The sequence below is a fragment of the Citrus clementina genome, unplaced genomic scaffold (assembly GCF_000493195.1).
Source record: "Citrus clementina cultivar Clemenules unplaced genomic scaffold, Citrus_clementina_v1.0 scaffold_6, whole genome shotgun sequence".
In the NCBI taxonomy this organism is placed as follows: domain Eukaryota; kingdom Viridiplantae; phylum Streptophyta; class Magnoliopsida; order Sapindales; family Rutaceae; genus Citrus; species Citrus x clementina.
Genome location: NW_006262139.1, coordinates 790,155 through 806,802, shown reverse-complemented (window position 1 = coordinate 806,802; position 16,648 = coordinate 790,155). Strand labels below are relative to the sequence as shown.

At 37.6% G+C, this 16,648-nt stretch overlaps 1 protein-coding gene across 1 annotated transcript; it reads left to right on the top strand.

Moving 5' to 3' along the window:
* Positions 1 to 332: 332 nt before the first annotated feature.
* Positions 333 to 9,919, top strand: LOC112097214 (the record flags this gene model as incomplete). Its single annotated transcript, XM_024181830.1, has 3 exons — positions 333 to 629; positions 726 to 2,039; positions 8,762 to 9,919. Coding segments are annotated over 3 exons (2,769 nt in total), but the record flags the coding sequence as incomplete, so codon positions are not given.
* Positions 9,920 to 16,648: the final 6,729 nt, after the last annotated feature.

The following is a 16,648-nucleotide window of genomic DNA, read 5'->3' as shown; positions in this document are numbered from 1 at the left end:
CGGATGCTCACATTCAATGCAGGACTGGAAATATGCAATTGTCTTTCGGCAACATGACTATGGAGCTGAACATCTTCAACATTGCCAAACAACCTCACAGTGCAGATGATGGAATTGTTGATGTGGATTTAATTGAAGCATTAGTTGATGATACTTTTGTTTCAAACCTTAGTGATGATCCTTTACAAACATGTTTAACTCACTTTGGTTTGGATTTTGATATTGACAGATCGGTCGATGAGGTCAACGCCCTGCTTGACTCAACACCATCCATGGACACTAATAAATGGAAGTCAAGAGTTGAACAACTAGCACCATCAGAGAAGAAACTCATCCCATCATCAGAATCACCACCGAAACTCGAGCTCAAACCATTGCCCAACACATTGGAATATGCATTTTTGGGAGAAGAAAGTACTCTGCCGGTAATCATCTCATCATCCCTAAATGACGAACAAAAAGGTAAGTTGTTGGATGTTTTAAAAGAGCACAAAGGAGCATTAGGATGGACCATAGCAGACATAAAAGGTATAAACCCAGTAGACTGCATGCATTACATTCACCTCGATGAAAATGCTAAATCTACTAGGGAAATGCAACGTCGGTTAAATCCTAATATGAAAGAAGTTGTTAGAACTGAAGTCCTTAAGCTATTAGACGCAGGTATCATTTACCCAATTTCTGATAGTTCATGGGTCAGTCCTGTACAAGTTGTCCCCAAAAAGTCAGGAGTCACAGTAGTTACCAATGCTGATAATGAATTGATACCCACTAGAGTAACTACAGGATGGCGTGTATGCATTGATTATAGAAAATTGAATTCTGTCACACGTAAAGACCATTTTCCTTTACCATTTATTGATCAAATGCTTGATAGATTAGCAGGCCATGAATTTTATTGCTTTCTAGATGGTTACTCAGGATATAATCAGATTCCCATAGCACCAAAAGATCAAGAGAAAACTACTTTCACTTGCCCTTTTGGCACATTTGCATATAGGAGAATGCCATTTGGATTATGTAATGCACCTGCTACATTTCAACGATGCATGTTGAGCATTTTTTCTGATATGGTGGAACGATTCCTTGAAGTCTTTATGGATGATTTTTCTGTCTTTGGTGACTCGTTTGATCAATGTTTACATCATCTAACGCTAGTTCTGCAGAGATGTATCGAGAAGAATTTGGTCTTAAATTGGGAGAAGTGCCATTTTATGGTAAAACAAGGTATTGTCCTCGGTCACATCATTTCGAGCAAAGGTATTGAGGTGGACAAAGCCAAGGTGGATCTCATTTCTAATCTTCCTCCACCCAAAACAGTCAGAGAAGTAAGATCTTTCCTTGGGCATGCTGGTTTCTATAGACGTTTCATTAAAGATTTTAGCAAAGTTTCTAGACCCTTATGCAATTTACTTGCTAAGGATGTACCTTTTATCTTTAATGATTCATGTCTTATGGCGTTTGAAAAATTAAAACAGTTGTTGACATCATCACCCATCATTCAGGCCCCGAACTGGAAATTACCATTTGAGCTCATGTGTGATGCATCTGATTATGCAGTAGGAGCAGTATTAGGACAAAGAGTTGATCGAATTCCCCATGTTATTTACTATGCTAGTATGACATTAAATGATGCACAGTTGAACTATTCAACTACTGAAAAAGAAATGCTAGCAGTAGTGTTTGCATTAGAAAAATTTCGATCTTATCTCATTGGTTGTAAAATAATTGTGTTCACAGATCATGCTGCTCTTAAATATCTTCTCACAAAGAAAGATGCAAAAGCTAGACTAATTCGTTGGGTGTTACTTTTGCAGGAATTTGACTTGGAATTCAAAGATAAGAAAGGGTCAGAAAATGTTGTGGCGGACCATCTCTCTCGTCTCCATTTTGACACAATAATAGAACAATTACCATTAAATGAGTCATTTCCAGATGAACAATTAATGAGTGTGGAAGTATTACCTTGGTATGCTGATATAGTTAATTATCTTGTTACAGGTAAACTTCCAGAGCATTGGACCAAGCAAGACAAGATCAAATTCTTTGCGGAAATAAAGAATTTCTTTTGGGATGACCCGTATTTGTTCAAGTATTGTGCAGACCAAATTGTTAGACGATGTGTCCCAGAAAATGAAATTCAGAATATCCTTTCATTCTGCCATGAACAAGCTTGTGGAGGCCATTTCAGTGCTAAGAAAACAGCGACTAAAGTTTTACAATGTGGTTTCTATTGGCCAACACTATTTCGAGACGCTTACACTTTTTGTTCTTCATGTGATAGGTGTCAACGAATGGGGAGCATTACACGAAGGAACATGATGCCACTAAATCCAATTTTAGTGGTTGAGATTTTTGACGTATGGGGTATCGACTTCATGGGACCCTTTCCCCCTTCTTTTGGCCATCAATACATATTGGTTGGTGTTGACTACGTCTCAAAATGGGTAGAAGCAATTCCATGTAGGACCAATGATCACAAGGTGGTGATAGGATTTTTGAAAAGCAACATTGTCTCGCGCTTTGGATTCCCTCGAGCAATAATCAGTGATGGTGGTGCCCACTTTTGTAACAAAGCATTCAAAGCTCTTTTGACAAAGTATTCAATCACACACAAAGTGGCGACCCCGTATCATCCGCAAACCAGTGGCCAAGTTGAGATCTCCAATCGAGAAATAAAGCACATATTAGAAAAAACGGTGAGGCCGGACAGAAAAGATTGGTCATTAAGACTTTATGATGCCTTATGGGCATATAGAACGGCTTTCAAGACCCCGATTGGGATGTCACCCTACAGGCTAGTATATGGAAAAGCTTGCCACCTACCTGTGGAACTCGAGCATCGTGCATATTGGGCCATCAAGAAATTCAATTTTGACATGCAGCAAGCCAGCTCAGAAAGAAGATTACAGCTGGCAGAACTTGAAGAAATTCGCAATGACGCGTACGAAAATGCCAAGATTTACAAGCAACGAATGAAAGTCTTCCATAACAAGCAAATTATGAGAAAATCTTTCACTCTAGGTCAGAAAGTGCTTTTATTCAATTCTCGCTTGCACCTATTCCCAGGTAAGTTACGCTCTCGTTGGTCTGGCCCATTTATTGTTCATACTGTTTTTCCACATGGGGCAATTGAAATTAAAGACCCAAAGAATGGTGTCACGTTTAAAGTTAATGGTCAAAGATTAAAGCCATATCTAGAGTACCAACCACATGAAGAAGACACCGAAATAAATTTGAGTGACCCACCAAATTTGAATTGATTTTTTTTTCTTTTCGTTGATTTGATTTTTCTTTTTTTCTTTTTATTATTATTCTTTTGCTAATTGAAATTGTTTTTGCATAAGTGTGTTTATTTTACCATTAAGTTTTCTCTTATCATTTTTAATCATGAGTCTCATACTTAGACCGTTCCTCCTGAACATTCTTAAACCACTTCAACGTGTCAAAACTCATCTCAAAAGACAGATTCAATTTTGTAAAACACAACGCATTTGGGCTCTACAACCACCAGAGTTAGTAGCCTATGTTGAGGGTTTAGAAAGCCAACTCAGAGACATTGAGAGAAGTGTTTACGACATCCAGTTGGAGCTTGAGGTAAATTCAATAAGAGGACGATTTTAATTTTCTTTGTGTGTTTTAATTTGTTTTTCTATTTGTGTGCTTTAGTTTGTTACCCCGGTGAAGTGGCGGATAACGGTACTCCGTGACAATCAAGTCGGTTACTTCAGTTTCCCATAATAACTGATATTCTGAGGCGAAGGTATGGACAGAAACGAGATTCTAGCGAAGCTTCACAAGCGATTCCCTTCACTTCCTCAGAATGCCCTCCTTACGATCTATAAAGCTCGGTCCGAACGCATGCGATTACTCATGAGGAATAACATACCTGCTGACATCCGTTGGTTAATCGAGGCTAAAGTACGATCGGCAGGTGAGTTACCTCCAAAATTTATTGCATACATGCCTGGTTGTGGTAAAGGAAATTATGCAAGAAAACGACGAGCTCGAAGAATTTCTGTTGCTTGTCATAAGTGTGCCAGAATGAGTTGCAATAAAAACCCATGTTCTTTAGGAATGGTGTCTGATAACAGGGAAGATAAGATTCAATTCATTAGGGATGGCTTGAATAAGGAGTCATTGGATGATATCCTTTTGTCTCTTGAAACGCATCCCAGTGGATATGTGCAAGGAGCGATTCTCCAGTTATGGCCATTATTCCAGAAAGAGCATGCACGATATAGTCTTGGGAATCTGACTATAAACGACCCTGTTTGCCAGTTTATAAGAAAACTGGATAGGAAGCCTATCCTCGACCCATAGAGGGCGTTCAAGCCGTTTCTGGACGTAAAACCAGAGGAAGATGTGAGCCACAGTCGCAACTACCTGTAAATATCCTTTTACTTTACTGTTATTTTATTTCACTATTGTCTTATTGTTTGCATTATTGTCTTTAATAATTTTATTACTGTTTGCTTTTTCCTTTTTACTGTTTCCTTTTTGACTCGCGAGCCACGTGCTTTACGCGTTATTTGACACTGACATATTACCTCATACACAACCATGACCCACTGTCACCAAGACTCTTAAATGTGATTTTTTTTTGTCAAGCACTCACAAATTGTTTTTGAGAAGTATCACAATGTCAGCTACTCCCAATAGACAATTCAAGAACATTTGTGTGCTTTCTGGATTTACATATGGCAAACATAAAGAGTTCGTTGAGGCAGCCATAGATCTTGGTCGAAGCATAGCAGCGAGAAATTTACATTTGGTGTATGGAGGAGGTAACCGAGGGTTATCAAAAATGGTCTCCGAAGCAGCTTTTATCAGAGGAAGTCAAGTGTTAGGCATCATCCCAAGAGTCTTAAAACCATTGGGCAGTTCGTCTGACTCATCAACTGGAGAAGAGTTAGTCGTCTCAGGTATGCAAGAAAGAATAACTGAAATGCTTAATCATGCTGATGCTTTTATTTTCCTTCCAGGAGATCTTGCAACACTAGAGGCACTTATCACGCTAGCATCTTGGGCCCATCTGCACATCCACCAAAAACCCATCGGTTTGTTAAATGTCAATAACTTTTATGATGGCTTTATCGCATTTCTTAACCATGCAATAAAAAACTATTTCATTCCCGCTAATGTGAAAAAACTCTTTATTTGTGCTCACACTGCTAATGAGCTACTTGATCTGTTACAAGCGTATAAACCGGAGCCAGACCCCTGGACCTTTGTGTTGGAGCGCCCAAATAATGATGGTAACAGTAGCAGCAGTAAGAAGTACAAATTAGATTTAACTCTCCGCCTGTAAATATTTTCTTCTGTGTTGCACCACCCAGGTGATGTCTTCTAAACTCTACTTCTTTCATTTCAAACATTGAGGACAATGTTTCGTTCTGGTTGGGGGGAGGGAATAGTCGACAATTATGAAATTTTGGTTAAGTTTTTACTAATTTTTTTGTTGTAAAAACTAACTGTTGCTAACTTTTTGTGTTGAAGATGGCTGAATATGGAGTGTAGTGACTCTAGAAACGCATCTTCATCGTTTAAAAAAAAAAATTAAAAAAAAAAAAAAACTTAAAAAAAAAATTAAGACATTTTCTTTTTTCTTTATTATGTGTTTATGTTTATTTTTCTTCTTTTTTAATTTATCCTCTATAAAAATGCATTTTCCAACTTTTGAGTCGAAGATGGCTGAATATGGAGTGTAGTTCCTCTAGAAACGCATCTTCTTTAAAAAAAATAATAAAAAAATCATTTTCTTTTCTATCATTTTAAATGTAACTTTTCTAAATTAATTTTTCTACATCATTTTCACATTTCTGCATGCATATTTTTTTTTTTTTTTATGTTTAGAATAGGTTGGGGGGTAGAATGTTTTTTTTTTAAAAAAAAAAAATTTTTTTTGATTTGTTTTAACATTGGGTGACATGATTAATTTAAATTTTAGTATTTGTATTATCTTTGGTCTTAAGTGATGTTACATTATGTTTGCTACTCTACATGTTGATGTTGGAGACATATATGAGTTGCTTGAAGGAATGAACATGTCATAATAAGTACCGAGTGAGTTTTTGAGCATATCATTTTTCTTGGAGAGTAACCCTTTTGCCCATTCTTTATACAGCTTAACAGTTTATTATTGTATACACGATCTCTAGATTTCTTTTGAGTTAACCCTTAATAAAAAAAAAAAAATGTGTGTTGCTACATTTGGAGGCCCATCTAACTAGTAGATATGGAAGGTTATTCAGAGCCCTAAAAGACGATGGAAAGGCCATCTTTGATCCGTTTGAGCCTTTCTAGCCATCCCTTTTATTAAATATCCATAGTTAACCCTTTTGAGCCTTTAAAAAAAAAAAAAAAAAAAACATTTTCTTTGTCAACTTATCATCTTGACCCACTCCGATTTGGAGTATTACCCGATGTCTTATAAGTTCCATCACCTATTTATGTTTGAGAAAATGTAAATAATTATTTTGTTCAGTGAAGTTATGCCAAATAAAAGCAAAAAAAAAAAAACAAAAAAAAACAAAAAAAAACAAAAAAAAACAAAAACAAAAGTTGTTGTTTCAAAAGAATAAAAATAGGAAAAAAAAAAAAAAAAAAAAAAATTCTCTGCATTTTTCTCAAACATACACTTTGTTTTCCTTATTTCCCTTCTTTGTTAACCATGTCCCTAGCCTACGTTACGTCCTAATAAAAGTCCTTCTTGATTTTAGGGAACTATAGTCCGAAGTAGAAGCTAGTTATATGGGCTAAAAAGATGTAGCGATGCATAATTAAAAAAAAAAAAGAGATAAATAAAGTGGGTTGACTAACATTTTATTTGACTTGAGATCGTATTATTTCTAAGCTGAGGGCATATTTATTTCATCTTGGTGAGAGCATGTGATATCACTTCTTTATTATTTTCTCTCTCAATTACCATTCATTGGAGTGACTATTTTTATTGGGATTAATTTATTTGTGAGAGTGTCACTACTTCCAGTGAGATTTTGGGGTTTGACATGTCATTTTTTAGAGTAGCTAAAACAAAGTCTACTGGGCTAATTCATGTGGATGGTTGATGTGGGTGTGATGTTGCTTTAGACTGGAGATAATGCTTATACTTTTATTTGATTGCTATCATTAATCTGATGGAATAAATACGAGTGTTTCTATTAAAAAAAAATAAATAAATAAATAAAAATATTTTGAATTTGAATTTTATTTTCGCTTTATTTGCTAGGGACTAGCAATAAGCTGGTTGGGGGGTGTGTTGAGTGTTAGAAAATGCATATTTATAAAGGAGAAAACCGTCATTTTACATTTCAAGTCTTACTAACAACCCTTACTTTTATGTATTTAACCTTCTTGTGATTTAATTGCATGTGTTTTATTTTAATTGAGTATTTTATGTATTTTAGGGGCATTATAGTCATTTCACAATAAAGGAGAAATCAGACGGCAAAACGGACATCACTTTTGAACTCAGGACGGTCAAAAACCTTAGGAGGAGCATAAAAGGAAAAATGACACTATTCACGTGTACGGTACTGTATACGTTACTGTTCACGACACTGTTCACATTGACCGATGATGTGGCATTGACTGATGAGGTGTCACGATCCTGTTGGACTAAAATTCTTATGTACTGTTGATGGTGACGTGGCAGCATATCAGTGGACGAAAAATCTCGTGTACGGTGCATGCATCACACAGGATTATTTTCAACCAAACCGCGTTACTGTTCATCCGAGTCAAACCACGTTACTGTTCAAAGTCGGGTCAAACCGTGTTACTGTTCATCCGCGTGGTCAAACCGTGGACTGTTGACTGATGACGTGGCGCAATCCTGAGCGTCCAAACTGTTTTTAATCCGATGGCCATGATTTACTCCATGTATCTATAAAAAGGGGGCCTCTCCCCCCTAATTTGATATCTCTGAATCCATTTTTGGGATCCATTTTCTGTAATTCTCTCTCCATCTTGTATTTTCTTCGTATTTTAATAAATTTCTATTTTGCCCCTAGTTCAATTATGAGTGGCTAATTTTCTTTCAAGCTTGGGTTGAAGGTGAAGTCTCAACATGTGTCATGGGCTTAATTTGGTAAATTTATTTTCTCTTCCCCTCTAGTTTTTGTGGATGTTTTGACTTCTCGTCGACAAATAATACTAATCTTGTCTAGTACCGCCTTGGTTACACCGGCCCTCTAGTACAAGGTTATTATTATTTGGCACGATAAGCCCTTAGCACCATATTGATTAGAGCGTGGTTCATGAGGTGTGGATTCCCCCCTCATGATTTAATTGGCATTAATACGGATTATTTAGCCCATGATGCATGTTGATACGGATCCAGATACCCAAGTACGTCATTTCAATAGAATTCTCTTCAATTTATTCTCACCATTTCAATACCAATTTTAGAATTTATTCTCTCCATTTTAATTTAAGTTTTAGCATATTCCAATCATTTCCACCACAAATCCAATCACCCATTCACAAAATTAATTCTACACAATTAAAATCCACCTCCTCGTGGGATCGACACTCGTCACCATAGATCTATACTACAATAGATTCGTGCGCTTGCGAGTACATTAAAATTTGCACAACATTGTCCCTCCTGATTTCTGGTCCTCAACAACCGGGTAATGACATTGAAGTGTATTCGCAACCTCTTATTGAGGATTTGCAAACTTTATAGGATGTTGGGGTTGAGGCATATGATGCTTACAAAAATGAATACTTTAATTTGCGGGCTGTATTACTATAGATAATAAATGACTTCCCGACATACAAAAATTTAGCGGGATGTACTGTTAAAGGATATTATGTCTGTCTATATTGTGGTGTAGAAATACCAAAATGTAGACTTAAACACAGTGGAAAAAATGCATATATTGGGCATCGACTTTGGCTTCCTCATGGTCATGAATTTCGGTTCCAAGCAAAAGCCTTTGACAATGGTGTGTGTGAAACCCCTCTGAAACTGTTAAACGGGGAGAAAAGTTTCGAGCTGGTTGACTACATTGATAATAGATGGGGCAAAAGCAATAATAAAAAGCGCAAAAGTGAGAACAATGATGATCCCGTGTGGTGGAAGAAGAAATCCATATTTTATAATTTAGAGTATTGGAAGCACTTGCTTGTGCAACATCAATTAGATGTTATGCACATTGAAAAGAATGTGTGTGAGAACATCTATGGTACACTGCTGCATATTCCTGGAAAGTCCAAAGATGGATTGAAGTCTAGGATGAATCACTTAGAAATGAAAATTAGGCCCAAATTAGCACCACATGTTAAAGGAAACAACAATCCTACATGGCTTCCTCCTGCTTGTCACACCTTAATGAAGGAGGAAAAAGCAAGATTCTTTGCAGCTTTAAAAAGTATCAAAGTTCCTACTGGATACTCTTCAAATATTAGGAATCTTGTGTCAAAAAAGGATTTTAAACTCCAGGGTCTTAAGTCCCATGATTGTCATGCTCTTATGCAACAACTTTTGCCAATTTTCGTAAAGTATGTGCTGCCCATATATGTCAAAGAAGCTATCATCAGGTTCTGTTTCTTCTTTAATTCATCATGTACGACTGTGATTATTGTGACAACACTAGATGAATTGGAGAAAAGCCTTGTAGAGACTCTGTGCTTGCTTGAAAAATGTTTTCCCCCTTCTTTTTTTGACATAATGGTCCATCTTACTATTCACTTAGTGAGTGAAGTTAGACAATGTAGTCCTGTGTATCTTTGGTGGATGTATCCTTTTGAGCGATACATGAAAACTCTAAAAGGTTATGTTCGAAATCGTAACTGTCCTGAGGGTTACATAGCGGAGAGTTATATTGTCGAGGAAGCATTAGAATTTTGTGCAGAATACGTGGAAAACATGCCCACAATTGGGTTCCACTTGGACATGTGCAGAATTTAGAAATTGACAAGCTCATGAGTGGTGGACAAATGGTGGAAGTTGATCGAACTTCATTAGATTAGGCACACTTGTATATTTCGCATAACATTGAAGAAGTTCAGCCTTATATAAAGTGAAGTTATCTAACTTGTGTTATTTAACTTTATTAATATCAAGTTTTGGTAGTTTAGGAACCTGAAATTTTTTTCTTTTTAACTGATTTTTAGAGAGCATATGGATTGGTTACAACTTTGCCATCCATGAAAAAAGGAGAAGTGGTTGCAAGACAAACACAACCGAACATTTGCGGATTGGCTAACATATAAGGTTTTGAAGGAACTAAAGTATAATTAATTTAGTTTGTCCTTTCCGTTTCTGTTTGTTCTTGTTTAACATTATATTTCTGTCGATTAATAATAGGTAAATGTGTTAATAGAGAACGGTTAGGATGTTTCACAAACAATCCGTTGGTTATTCCAAGGGCCTCGTCGTTATGTTTTCCAACATCCTGGTTATGACATAAATGGTTTTCACTTTGTTACAAGAGATCGAGACTTAAATAGAGTTACTCAAAAGAGTGGAGTGTCATTGGTTGCACAAACAATTTTAGTCACAAGTTCAAAAGATAAAAATCTTGTCACTTCTAACATCACATATTATGGAGTGATTAGAGAGATTTGGGATCTAAATTATTTTTCAGATTTACTTTGGTAGACTTGCATCGATTGGGTTATAAATCTGATTCATTTATTTTAGCTTCTCAAGCCAACCAAGTGTTTTATGTGCCTAATCAACTTGATAAGAAGTGGTCAGTTGTATGCCAAATGCCTAGAAGAGGTAAACCCACAGAAAGAACTGAAGATGCAATGGAATACCCTTCGTTGATCACTGAATTTCCAAGTGCTGATAACATAAACTCTATTGACGATGATGCTGCAATGTACGCATGTGACAGCAATGAGGGAAATTGATTGGACCTTGAATATTGTTTCTGTGTTTGTTTGCAAGTAGAGTTTGTTGAGTAGGAGAAAATGATATATGTAAAGGTTAATATAAAAAGTATTTTATGCTATCTGTTATTATTTTATTTTTAATTTTTTGGCAGTTTTTATATGTTAATATATTCTCATTATTTGATTTTGTTCTACAGTTGTGATATTCATCATGGATAAGGGAAAAAATGTCCTTGAGATTTCTTCGCCCGAGCAATTTGAACCCAAATGAAATCCCAGTAGAGATGCTTGATGATTTGTTACAAGGAAAAAAATGGCAACACTAAACATCAAGGCACAAAAAAACATTTGAACTTTGAATTAGCAGAACAACATAATGATATAATAGAGATAGGACATATAGCAGTTGTAAAACAGACTAAGGACGAGGGCAAAAAAGTTGCAGTGAAGCCTCTGCCAGTAAGGAGGAACACAAGGCATGCAGGAGGGATACAGTGAAACAGGATTTCGTTGCTGCACTTGTTTGGCACAATGTGTGAAGCTAAGATGTCAGATCAAGAATGGATTCCATATCTAATAGATGATGGTGTTTTCCAAATGGAAGGGATTAGAGCTCATATTGGGCAGCGTGACTATAGTGCGGTTTTGTCAATGAATGCTATAGTAGTAAACGTAATCGAAGTCTATATTGCCTAAGTGATTTATAATCATTCTAGTTTTATGTCTACTTTTTATGGGAGTTCCAATTAATGGACTTTAACATTGTTTGTCTATTGTTTATCAGGATGTTGTATGATTCCATTCTCCCTGGGAAAAGAGGAGTCAAACTGTAACATATGTGAATTTAAAGTAAAATGAGGTGGTTAAGGATTTTGGCAGTTCAGGATTTTATTAAACAAAAGAAGAAGCTGGAAAAAACAGAGCAAAAACAGAAGCCACACGTGTGTAAGAGAGTGAGAGAAAGAAGCCGTCAACTCGACCCGAAAACCGCGACCTTGACCCGGCCATAACTCCCATTTCCGGCCACCGTTGCGGCCGAGCTTGGTACCAATTTGAAGCTTAGAAGCCGACCGTCGTTCCCCTGCCATCCTCGCCGCCGAAAACCAACCGGAACGCCGGCGATCGAAGCTTGAACCCGCGACTGTTTCACTTTGCTTCGCCAGGATTTTCGCCGGTTTTGGGTGACACCATCGGTTGGATTTTGTTCCTCATGACTCCCTCTTCCATTTTCGACCATCCATAGGCACCGAGAGTCACTGTTTTGCCGCTGGTCGATTATTGGAATTCACGGCTGCTGAGCTAGATTCCGGCGTCGTTGCCGCGCGTTGGAGCTCACCGCCAGTACCATTGAACTCAGCGTGATTGGAACTTTAAGATTTGAGCTTCCTAGCCAGTGTTGACCAAATTCCGGTGACCGTTGACCGACAAGGGCATTTTGGTAATTTTATGGACACGGGAGTTGTAAATTAGGAATAGATGTTCGTTTCGAGTTTATTGCATAAATTTAGTCATAATTTCGATTTACGGAAAATAATTATGTCGTTTCCTTGATTTAGGAGGATCCGCGAGTGAGAACCGGTCCGCGGACGTGGACAATAGCCGACCGTGAACACCGTCACTGTGAGTGGAATATACAAAACTTATTTTCATAGTTAATTATGATAGTAAAGCATGTTGCGAAATAATTATTTTAAATGTTCTGATTTAATGATTTCCTTTAAATGGATTTTATTCACGCATTGATATTTTATTAAAATGTTTGGTTAATAATTTTGCGTATCGACTTTGAATAAGCATGATAGTATTTTAAAGATAAGAAAAGTGGATTCAAATGTGGTATGATTTAAAATATGGTTAAGAGGTATGTGAATATGAGTATAATGATTGTTTTCGAAATCATTAGACAATACCCTTCCCCTCCAGATACAGTGATACCGATGATATGAGATGAGAGGCCTTTGGGGCCCGTCTGAACACACATAGAGGCTGTGGGCTGTGTGTTTGGGTGCTTTTACCTTTTGAGGGCATATGCATGCGGTATGATGATGACAGAGATACAGATATGAGATACAGACAGATATTGAGATACATATGATACATATGAGATACAGGCCTTTGGGGCCCGTCTGAGTACACACAGAGGCTTTAGGCCGTGTGGTTGGGTGCTTTTGTCCTTTGGGGACTAGATTATGCATGCACAGATATGATGAGATATGAGATGGTATTTCCCTGTCTATCCGTGTAGCTCCAAGGTGTGACGTTACCCAGATAGTACGTCATTGCTCGTCCGTTAAGGTCCGGATATGACGAGATTATTCCCCTAGGTACTTGTTTGGTGATGATTTTCATATTTGTGCATTCTATATGAAATTGTGATATGATTTCCATGGTTAGAAATCTGATTTAAATGTTAAATGATTTACTACTAGTTTCTTGTATATGGTTTGATGAAATCGTGTTTGGAAATGATATGATTATTTCTTTTAAAGTAATAATTAATTTTTCAAAAACTACTATCCACTCACTAATCTCACTGAGTTTTAAACTCACCCCGTTTTTATTATATTTTCCCCCCTCACCAAGAGGTTGCAGGTACACCAGACCGACCCAGCGACTGTAAATATATTTTGAGTCTTGGCCACGTGATGGTGTTAGAAGATATAAATGTTTTGGTTAGGACATCTTGGTTATCTCGTCCTGTTGGGATTGTATAATTTTTGTTATATTATTCTTTTGGGATTAAGAATTGAGATATTAATATTAGTTATAATATTATCTTTTGAGACTCTGGAGATATAAAACTCAGCATTTTGGTTGAGGATGTTGATCACTGGAGTTTGTTGTATATTGAATTGTATTGGGAGTGTTATATTCATATTTGTAGATTGGGAGTGTTATATATATAAAGGAGACTATGTCGAATTTTCGGCAGAATCTTTACTAATAGAATTTTTATTAAGTCCGTTTTGATGAGACTAAATAGACTCGCCTGAGGGGGATTCGGGGCGGGTAATTTCAGTTGGTATCAGAGCATGGTTTTAGATTCTGTAGACTTTATTGTCTTAATAAGAATAAGTTTTATTTTTATGAAAGTTAGAATTTATATCTTGTAGGCACCATCATGCTTCGTTGTAGCAGTAGACGTGGCCGTGGCCGTACTAGGCCAATAGCTCGGTTGACTTCTGGTAGTGTACCTGCGGGGGAAAGTGAACCCGCGAATGAGGGGATAATTGAATCCTCTACCCATGAATTGCACAACAGGCACCGGGGAATGCCCCAAATATTGAGCAGTCATTTGATAGGCTGGCTCAGATCATGACTACAGTTGTGCAAAATCAGACTCAAGCGCATGTCGGTAACGGAAACACTATTGAGCGAGTGAGAAGTTTAGGGGCAAGGAGCTTTAATGGTTCCGGAGAACCACCTGAGGCTGAGTCATGGTTTGTTAAGTTAGAGCGTATTTTTGATGTGATGAAGTGCTCAGAGGATGATAGATTTAAGACAAATGAGATGGATCGAGCTGATTAAGGACTACGATTGCACTATCGATTATCATCCAGGCAAAGCAAATGTGGTAGTTGATGCACTAAGTAGAAAGTCTTCCAGCTCTATAGCTCACTTGCGAGTGAAATATGTGCCTTTGTTGATCGAGTTGAGATCTTTGGGAGTCGAGTTAAACGCTGACAATCGTGGAGCTTTGATTGCTAATTTTCGAGTTAGGCCAACTTTGATTGACAAAGTTCACCAGATGCAAGCTCAGGACCCACAATTAATAAAGTTGAAAGATGATGTACAGAAAAGTTTACGAACCGATTTTCTAGTGAGAGATGATGGTGTCTTAGTCATAGGTAATAGACTCTGTGTACCCGGTATTAAAGATATGAAAGAAGAGATTATGGAAGAAGCTCACTGTTCAGCATATGCGATGCATCCTGGTAGTACTAAGATGTATCGTACCATAAGGGATCATTACTGGTGGCAGGGCATGAAGAGAGAGATAGCAGAATTTGTTTCTCAATGTTTAGTCTATCAGCAGATTAAGGCTGAACACCAGAGGCCTGCAGGGTGTTCTCAGCCGCTTCCTATTCCTAAGTGGAAGTGGGAGCACATCACCATGGATTTTGTAGCGGGACTTCCACGTACTCAGAAAGGACATGATGGTGTTTGGGTGGTTGTTGACCGACTTACAAAATCTGCTCATTTCTTACCTTTCAAGACCACCTACTCGATGGACAAGTTGGGGAGTATTTATGTGGCTGAAATAGTTCAACTTCACGAGAGTACCTGTGTCCATAGTCTCAGATAGAGATTCTCGGTTTACTTCTAAGTTCTGGACTAGCTTGCAACATGCCTTAGGCACCAAGTTGAACTTCAGTACAGCTTTTCATCCACAGACTGATGGACAATCAGAGCGTACTATTCAAACTCTGGAGGATATGTTGCGAGCTTGTGTTATGGAGTTTAAAGGTAATTGGGATAATTATTTACCTCTGATGGAGTTTGCTTACAACAACAGTTATCAAGCTAGTATCGAGTTGGCACCATATGAGGCTTTGTATGGTAGAAAATGCAGGACTCCAGTATGTTGGGATGAAGTTGGTGAGCGGAGGTTATTCAGTCCAGAACTAGTCCAGGATACGAACGAGAAGATACAATTGATTCGGGATAGATTAAAGGTGGCCCAAGATAGACAGAAGACCTATGCAGACAAGCGTATGCGGGAACTTGAATTCGAAATTGGTGATAGAGTTTTCATACGGATATCTCCTTGGAAAGGGGTGCTTCGATTTGGGAAACATGGGAAGTTAAGTCCACGTTACATTGGGCCATATGAGATCATTGAGCGCATCGGTCCGTTAGCTTATCGATTAACTCTACCACCCGAGTTATCCAGAATCCACGATGTGTTTCACATCTCAATGCTCCGGAAGTACATATATGACCCGAGTCATGTGTTATCGAAGCAACCAATTCAGTTGAAGGAAGATTTGACGTACGAAGAGGAACCAGTGAAGATACTGGAAGAGAAACACCAAGTTTATTGTTTTTGAAATCATTAGACAGTACCCTTTCCCTCCAGATACAGTGATACCGATGATATGAGATGAGAGGCCTTTGGGGCCCGTCTGAACACACGTAGAGGCTGTGGGCCGTGTGTTTGGGTGCTTTTGCCTTTTGGGGGCATATGTGTTGGTGTATAAATACTAATGCTATTGGTGTCAATGTGCAAGTGTACACAACAAGTAATAAAGTGATGAGTATTCAAGATCGTCTCCACAGGGATTGATGTTATCAGATTTGCTACAACAATCTTAACAGTGCAGATTTTGTGCTAAAATAAAATAAACAATTAATGAAACTAATGTACTAATTAAAATAAAAACGCAATAAATAAATGCAACAAAGTAAACTATCACGTCAAGCTTAAGGATAAAACTAATGGGAGTATATAGTAGTTGAGTGAATAAACTCTCTTAATGGTCTTGACTATTTTCTAATGGTTGGCTCAGTTGCTGCAGTATTTGCTACAGCATTGGGCAAAATCCTTATGTATCCTCAGCCGTCGCATGTTGGATATCTTATATCTATATGCAACCTAACAGTGATCAGTTGCTATGCCAACATAAGATATAGCATTACACGCTTAGGTTCTATTTACCCTACAAGGTGAATCCTTATGTCTAGTTCATCACTAATCTTAAATCAAGCATGGCCCTTTGGGACTCAAGTAAAACTCAATCTGGGAAACTCGATTTAAGATCAAGTATTGTTCTGATATGTTCCATTAAGATAGGCT